We start from the raw sequence: 8,707 nt of genomic DNA on the forward strand, positions 1-8,707 counted from the left end.
ATATATAAAGAGTTCAGATGCAAAAGCCTCTAAGTGCTGTCTGAAATTTTCTTCTAGAATGATCATTTTTATCAAGCTCGTATATTTAAATTCAATCATTTCACTTAAATGGCAATGAAGATTACCTATTAATTGTCATTCAAGTGAAATTACTGAACTTAAATATACGAGCTTGATAAAAATGATAATTCTAGAAGAAAATTTCAGATGGCACTTAGAGGCTTTTACATCTGAACTCTTCATATATATATATATATATATATATATAATACAAAATGCCAGATATTCTGAAGGCTTCTTACACTGAAGGACATCCATTACAAATGTATTGTGGTATCTATGGTATTTTGCTGGAAGCTGTGGTTATGGTACAGTTTTTGTAAGAATTTAGACATCTGAATGTATTATAGCCTAATATCTGTTTAGTTTATGTAGATCTTTATTAGAGTTTAATGAGTGCAAAGGTTTGTGTGTCAGAGGTAAAGCCACAGAGAAAAGCCTCTTGGTTTCACAGGACAGTTTCTGACCTTCACATTGAGTCTGAACGCTTGTGAACATCACAGTTGTCCAGTATACACAAACAAATAATTTGCATGAAAACGACAGAGGCTTCTCTTCCTCCTGTGTCACGACAGTCTTTTCACTCATAGAAACGTGTTTAGAAATGAAAGGGTTTGGCTTCAGAAGCGAACAGTGGAAAAACTGGTCATGTTCGCGTCAGGTGCGTCCTGACAGGTGAATGAACGTCATCAACTTACAGATAAAAGAGGGAAACACCATTACTAAGAAATGTCAAGGCTTGCCCTGATCCTCACACAACTCTGCCATACTAAAACCATATCTCAGATTCCATCTCTTCCATGTTTCTTACAATATGAAATGCGATTTATGTTAATATGTCAATGTAGATATGAAATACTATTTATGCTAATATGTAATGTAAATATGAAACAGAAGCTGTAAAGGAAAAGCAAAGACACACACACACACATGAGAGCTTTTCTTTAATCAGCCTGTAATGGACTCACATGAGCAGCAGAGGGCAGAATCTACACCTGATCACGTGATCTCAACACACTTATGATCACTTGGAATCAGCTATGGAGTTGACATTTATAATCATTATCATTTAAGGTTTCATTTGTGTAGTAATGTATGTACATATTGAATGTATGTATATATTGAATCTCAGGAACATCTTTTTTTTTTTTAAAGTCCTTTTGGGACAGATTATATGAGTGGTTAAAGATTTAAAAATGCAATACCTGCCTTTGACAAGCACCTTTTCCTGGCTTGTTGTATTTGCATTGTAATTTGGGCATTTACAGTTAATAATCATTTACTAATGGTTTATTTTTAAATTTGTGTAAACATTTGCACATTAAGAGGAATGTAACTAGGCCTATATTGGAATGTTGTCTATGCTATTATGCATGTTATGCTGTCTATATTTGAACATGGATGTATCAGAAAACGGTTAAGCTCATCTAAGTGTCTTGTAAGTTATGTATGTATTTATTTTTTTTATTTATTTTTTTTTGCAGTTTTACACCGCTTCCATTAAACGCACCTGAAGTCAGCTCTGTCTTGGGTAGTTTTTGGAGGAGTGTTAAGCTTGCTTTATAGCAATGTATCGGTACATATAATGAGGGCAGTAAAGTGAATGATGATTGTTTGGGTCACTGCGATCATTCAGGTGTCTGGAGGGACAGGTAAACGCCTCTAGATGGCGCTGCAATAACTGTTCAAATCAAAATCTGTCAAGCGGCATGCATGTTAATTAGAATATAAAAGGAACATGCACCATTAACACTGTTCAGAGAGATATTATATATGTATCTCAGCACATTAAATGAGAATTGAGGGCCAGTTTGTTTGTTTTTTCAGAATTTCGTGTTCTGGTTGATGCAAGGAGGAGATCCAGTCGGATGATTAAGTCAAGTGTTATGTCTGAACAGCAGACAATCAAATAATAAATGAAGAGTAAAATAAATTCACCCATAAGCAGGAATAAAAGTTTAATAAAGAAACATATAACAAACAGTTAAAATAACTTATAGTATTTCTAATTATAGACTGACCTGTACAGATATTAATCTCCCTAAAAGTTGCTTATCGAAACAGAGCAAAGTTCCTCTTTTCAGAGTAAGTGTGCTACTGCATCGAAGCAGACACAAACATATCTAGTTTTCATGTTTTCAAACTCTGAGGTGTTAGCCCGAACACTGCAAGATGTTTAGCTAAGATTACATTCGTTTACCACTTTATTCTGAGACATTGTGGTCTGTCTATTGGAAACTTACAGACTTTTGCCCTCATCTAAACAGCAAGCACAAAAGTTCACACTAAGTCAATCAGCTGCAGTTGAGGCATAAAGCTTCATAAAAGAAAAGCTTCATAAAAGAAAAGCATTAAACATACATTTCAAATGATATGAATGATTAATGATAAAACATAAGCAAATGATAAAACATAAGCATCTCTAATTCATCAGTGGTGTTTTAATTGTGGTGCTCCATTTATTTTAAAGAGGTCATCGGATGCCCATTTTCCACAAGTTGGGATAATTCTTTAGGGTCTTCATGTAAAGTTTGTAACATACTTTGGATAAAAATATTCAATGGTTGTGTAAAACAACACACTTTTTACCTCCTCAAAAACAGCTCTGACCCAACCCGTTTCGGTGCATGTCTCTTTAAATGCTAATGAGCAACTGCTCACCCCCCCCCCCCCTCCCCTCCCCCCTCCTTATATGATGTCATATAGCTCAGAAAATCAAAATGGCTTGATTATTGAGAGTGTTTAGGCTTTTTGAGGATTAAAATAAGGGAGTGAATGGATTTTTTTCATTTTATGGTGGTTGTGTCCACACACTGCAAAGGCACATTTACATGCAAACACCGTATAAAAGTGAATTTTGCATCCGATGACCCCTTTAGCAGCCACAGATTCATTGTTAAAAATATATATTTTCTGTGGCAATCAACAATGCTGCTGACATCATTTCAGTTTCATTTACTCAGAGTTCTGCTTTAAATCAGGAAACAGTGAATATTGTTCAGCTAAAGTGGAGCAGATTTTAGCACAAGGTGTATATATAGAGGGTGTATCTGGGCGTCTTTAGGATGCCAGGGGTCAGAGTTCACCACCGAACTCGACCACAGTAGCGTCCGAGCTTCTTACACTTCTCACAGAGATGCTGAGGATGTTCTTTGTTCGGGTCCGATGCGTCCAGGCCGTCGGGTTTCTCCAGAGGACGCTGCAAACACAGAGGAAAGATTTTAAATCCTTCCGCTCATCCCTAGAGAAATATTTCTCTTAAAGAGCGACTATTCTGCTTTTCTCCATGTTTATCTTTCTTTAGTGTCTAATGTTGCTGTTTGAGCATGAAAATGTGTGCATATAGGTCTTTTGTTTTCAGACCATACTGTGTGTATGTGTGTGCTACTCAAACTCTGATAAACTCAGTTTCTTCTGGTTGGAGTTAGTTTTTGCAGGCAGCGCGCAGAAAACCCTTTCTCTTTTCATCTTCACTCTGTCTTATAAGTGAGAGAAAAAAAAAGCGATCTACAAAACAATCTGGTTTGGATTTCGAGTTACCTACCTCCGAGCATTCCTCACGTGATGAAAAAGCGGTTGCCAGATTACAAATAGACTGGCCGCATGAACAAGAGACCTCCAAACGCTCTAAGCTGGGAGACAGGTTTCTGTGTGGCGACCCCAACAACAGTCTCTCCCCTTCTTTGAAGACCTCCATGACAACTTAACTCGTTCATGGGGGAAACCTTAAGGACCAGGACCATTAACCTCAGGACCATTATAATTTGTTAAATTCGTTACATTTATATAGCGCTTTTTCTGAGACCTCAAAGCGCTTTACATAGATGGGGGAATCTCCTCAACCACCACCAATGTGCAGCATCCACTTGGATGATGCGACGGCAGCCATATTGCGCCAGAACGCCCACCACACACCAGCTTACTGGTGGAGAGGAGACAGTGATGAAGCCAATCAGTATATGGGGATGATTAGGAGGCCATGATGGACAGGGGCCAAGGGGCAAATTTGGCCAGGATGCCGGGGTTACACCCCTACTCTTTTTCGAAGGACATCCTGGGATTTTTTAATGACCACAGAGAGTCAGGACCTCGGTTTAACGTCTCATCCGAAGGACGGTGCTCTTTTGACAGTATAGTGTCCCCGTCACTACACTGGGGCATTAGGACCCACACAGACAACAGGGTGAGCACCCCCTGCTGGCCTCACTAACACCTCTTCCAGCAGCAACCTGGTTTTTCTCAGGAGGTCTCCCATCCAGGTACTAACCAGGCTCAGCCCTGCTTAGCTTCAGTGGGCAACCAGTCTTGGGCTACAGGGTGATATGGCTGCTGATATTATCTCAAAAAAGAGATCAGATTAGTCCTAATGGTCTGGCACCCAGCCCTGTGGGGGTAGCCCCCTTTGGGATGGGCCGTGAAAATCAACCCACCTCTTCCCAATACCCTCAGGAAACCTCTGTGCCATCTCCACCACCTTTGGTGTTTCGGGGGGCAGCACTTTCCAGCGAAATGCTGGGATTCCTGTTATCGCCCAGGACATGGAACATCCAACATCCCCTCAGAGGGAAGTATCAAAATTGATGCCCATTTCAGAGAAACTGGCAGCGTTGGAAGCTACTGCCAGGTATTTCTGCGTGGGTTCTAAAGACAGAAGAAAAAGTTACAGAATCCAATTTGCTTGTCGTCCTACGCGTTTCAACGGCGTGGTCTCCACTACCGTGAAACCGGAGCAGAAACCGTGAAAGTCAAGTCAAGTCACCTTTATTTATATAGCGCTTTTTACAATACAGATTGTATCAAAGCAGCTCCTTAAGTAAGTCCACCTTAAGTAAGGCAGATCAATAATATTGTTGAGTGTTAAATGTCCCCAACTAAGCAAGCCAAACGCCAAGGCAACAGTGGCAAGGAACCACAAGAGCTGCAGTCTCTTCTGGTCAAGGGTGCCATAGAACATGTTCCCCTTCCAGAGAGAGTTAGGTTACTAACGCAGATACCACAGTACCTGGTTCCCAAGAAGGACGGGGGGGCGATTTTAGATCTTCGAGGCTTAGTCAAGGCGCTCAAGTTTAAAGATCAAAGCTCAAGATTGTGTTGCAAATTCAACATCAAGACTGGTTTGTCACGATCGATCTCAAGGATGCGTACTTCCCTATAGAAATAATGCCACGACGCATGGAGTTCCTGAGGTTCGCTTTTGGGGGCGAAGCTTACCAATATCGGGTTCTTCCATTCGGGGCTCTCCTTATCACCCCGCACATACACAAAGTGCATGGATGCAGCGCTGGCTCCACTGCGACTCCAGGGAATCCGCATTATGAATTATATCGACGATGGGCTGATACTAGCACGATCAAAAGAGCTAGCGTTTCTCTGGGGTTGAGACTCAACGACCACAAGAGTGTTCTCTCTCCAACCCAGAGAACAACATAGTTAGGGGTTGTATGGGATTCAATCACGATGCAGGAAACAGCTGTCTCCCGCTCGAATCGAGACCATTCACAAGATCCTGAGCAAAGTCAGGCTAAGCCAAGATCTTACTGTTCTTCAGTATCAAAAAATGTTAGGTCTCATGGCATCTGCGTCCATGGTGATCCCTATGGGCCTTTTGCACACGAGACCGTTCCAGTTGTGGCTAATCAGTTTTTTTTTTTTACCCAATTTTTAAAGCAGAAACTTCTCTGCGTTTTGTTAGGTTTACACTTTAAATAATTCAGCAATATATCATTTAATTTCGCTAAAGTATCTTGTTTCTAGGATGTTAAAATATTGCAACCAGAGAACAAACTCTAACCTGATGGCTAAAATGCTGTTTTCAGTCTAAAGTGAGCGTCTGTTCACCTGTTTGTGAGCAAGGACGTTGATGTGGCAATTCTGGCACTCCTGCCCCATATCCGCCCATGAGTTTCCACTCATCCATTTTCTGTTGCATTTGGGACACTGGTACTCCCCGAAACACCTCCTCTTACCTTTATACGGCATCAGACCTCTTTAGGACGAGCCTGGTAACAAAACAATCTTTAGTTCATCAGTAGACTTACAAACGAGAATCGTGACTCGACTAAAAATAATTCACACACTGAAAACATTTCAGTACCATATACACTATCAAAAGTTCAGGATCATTTCAATCTTTAATAATGTTTCATTTTGTGTTTTTGTGGAACCCCAGCGCTGTATTTGTCGAACTGTTACAGTATTGCGATGTTGCAGTTCTTAATGTAAACGTTACGTTACGCTGTTACAGTGTTACAGTTGTTGCATTAGAATATTTGATGTTACATCACAGTAACATTCTGAACTGTGGAATGCAATTCAAGATGTCTCATGTTGCAGTTTAAATGTTGCAAGAAGAAGCACTATTGTGAATATCAGTGTAAACTCTCTTTCACACAGTCTGTTTCAGATTTAAAGGACTGGTTTGTTTGAATGAAACTTTATAATCTGCGCACAAGCATCTGTGTTTGACACACTCACATGTCTTTAATCCCTTTGCTCTTATGTGGTTATTATGTATTATGTATTATGTAACTTGTCACATTTCTTATCTTACTAGTCACAACTGTTTTTTTTACTCATCTCATGTTATGACTAGTCAGAACGGCCACTGTATAGTTCAATTAAAAATCTTACAAGTAAAATAAAAAATCTTAGTAACATTTGGAATAAATACTAGTATCTAATAAATAGGTACTAGTATATCTATTGAATAAGTACTAGTATCTTAATAGGAACTAGTATCTAAAAAATAAGTACTAGTACCTAATGAATAACTACTATCTAATAAATAGGATCACAAAACTAAAATCACACAACTAGAACAGGGGATCACATGACAGACATGAAACAAAAGCATGAAACAAAACGAAACAAGATGTGACTACTAGTCAGAACTGAATAGTTGATATCATGACTGTCACGGTTTTCAGATGCATTGTTTCCTTCTTGTCTCGTGCCTTTGTTATTTGTGTGTGTGTCTGTGTCGCGTGGGTTGGGCGTGGCCCAAACAATCCTGTTCATTCATTCAATCTCTAATCAGCTCGGCGCCAGCTGCAACTCATCTCCATAGCCTATTTATACTCACCGGTTTCTTTTCTCCACTGTCAGATCGTTGTCGATGTCTAGATGTCTGGTGTTCCTCGTCTGTGATCGTGTGGTGTTGTTCGAGTTTCCTGTTACCTGTTCCAGTTCGTGTTCACGTCGGATTCATCATCATCATCATCACATCACCCTGCACCAGCTCTTCTCTCTGTGTTTGGCCATCGAGGTCCCTGCGCTGCCCACCCACCTGTGTTGTTTGTTGCCTCTGTTCGGCTTGTCTCAAATAAAGAGTTGACTGCACCTGCTTTTGCTTCCTCGTTATTCCAGTATGACAATGACAGATCCACATAGAAGTCAATGGCAAAAAATTTAAATGTGTTACTAGTAATAAAAGAATAGTTACCAGTCACTATCGAAATAAGTACTATAGTATCTAATGAATAAGAACTAGTATATATTTAATAGGTACTAGTATCTAATGAATAAGTACTAAACTAATTAATGAGTACAAGTGTCTATTTAATATCTAATAAGTAGCAGTATCTAAAAAAATAAGAACTAGCATCTAACGAATAACTACTAGTATCTTTTAAAAAGGTACTAGTATCTAAAGAATAGGTACTAGTACTTAATGGAATAGATACTAGAATCTAAAAAATAATAAGTAACAGTTGCATGAAAATAGAGATAGTAGGTTTTAAGGATTAAATGTTAAAACGGCTTGCCATAATAACAGAGCAAACGCACAACATAGACATTTCTAAACATAGAAAACGATTGTAAAAGCAAAACTTACTTGGATATGTGATGTGATGTGATGTGATGTGATGTGAGGAATGGATCTGGAGAGTTTGTTCTGGATGAGGAAGGGAGGCGTCAGTCTTTATATATACGCTCCTCTATCCAAGAGGCGTGTGCCTTGAATAATGATGTTGTTTGGGTTGTTACCAGGACGGTGCTATAAATATTATTAATGCATTTTTGTTTTGTTTTACTACTTATATATAGTATCCTATTTTATTATGCCTATTTCTTTTTAGTTTTTAATTACTAAGTAATCTAATAGATACTATTAGTATAGTATAAGTAACTTATAGTGTAGTGTTGTTGTTTTTTTTAGATCGGTTTCGTTTCACTTTAGTTTCGTTTTCCCGTTTGAGTATCGTATGTAACAGAAGTTGCAGCTCTTATCAGTTGCACAACATTTCACTTTCGTTTCGTTTGTCGTTGGGTGTTTAGTATCGTTTGTAACAGAAGTTGCAGCACAACGTGATGGTCACACCAGTCTTGTCGTCCATGGAGCTCTACTTGTATAAAGTGTGGCTCTTGTCCAGGTCCTTTTTCCCTTCAGCTTCATAGAAGCCAAAGTTACGCTAGATTTGAATGCCGAGGGTGTGGAGAAGAGATGAGTCCCAGAGAAGTGATGAGTCCCAGCTGAGGACCCCAGTGTGCCTGATCTAAAGCTGTTCTCGCGATTCTTATTCTGATCAATCAAATTTTAATTCCAATATTGACTAGTAGGCCTACATTTTTTAAATAATACTAGTAAGTATTCATTAGATGCTAGTATGGCAAGCCGTTTTACCATTCAATCCTTAAAACCTACTAT

At 39.2% G+C, this 8,707-nt stretch overlaps 1 protein-coding gene across 4 annotated transcripts in view; it reads right to left on the reverse strand.

Annotated features, from left to right (window-relative positions):
* Positions 1-1,514: 1,514 nt before the first annotated feature.
* The window catches only part of LOC307146894 (zinc finger CCHC domain-containing protein 24-like), a gene marked incomplete at its 5' end in the record, with an annotated part of 51,101 nt that continues 43,908 nt past the window's right edge, over positions 1,515-8,707 (reverse strand). Inside the window, 3 exons of one of the 4 annotated variants that reach the window (XR_013819178.1) lie at positions 1,515-3,259; positions 5,899-6,059; positions 7,895-7,998. Coding sequence is in view for 1 of the 4 variants with exons in the window: in XM_079851229.1 (XP_079707355.1) it covers positions 3,143-3,259 (117 nt within the window). Of the gene's footprint in view, positions 3,260-5,898; positions 6,060-7,141; positions 7,999-8,707 lie in introns of those variants that run through there. The other 3 variants (XR_013819179.1, XR_013819177.1, XM_079851229.1) reach the window with 3 other exon arrangements.

The sequence above is a fragment of the Squalius cephalus genome, assembly GCF_949319135.1.
Source record: "Squalius cephalus genome assembly, chromosome: 19".
Classification (NCBI taxonomy): Eukaryota; Metazoa; Chordata; class Actinopteri; order Cypriniformes; family Leuciscidae; genus Squalius; species Squalius cephalus.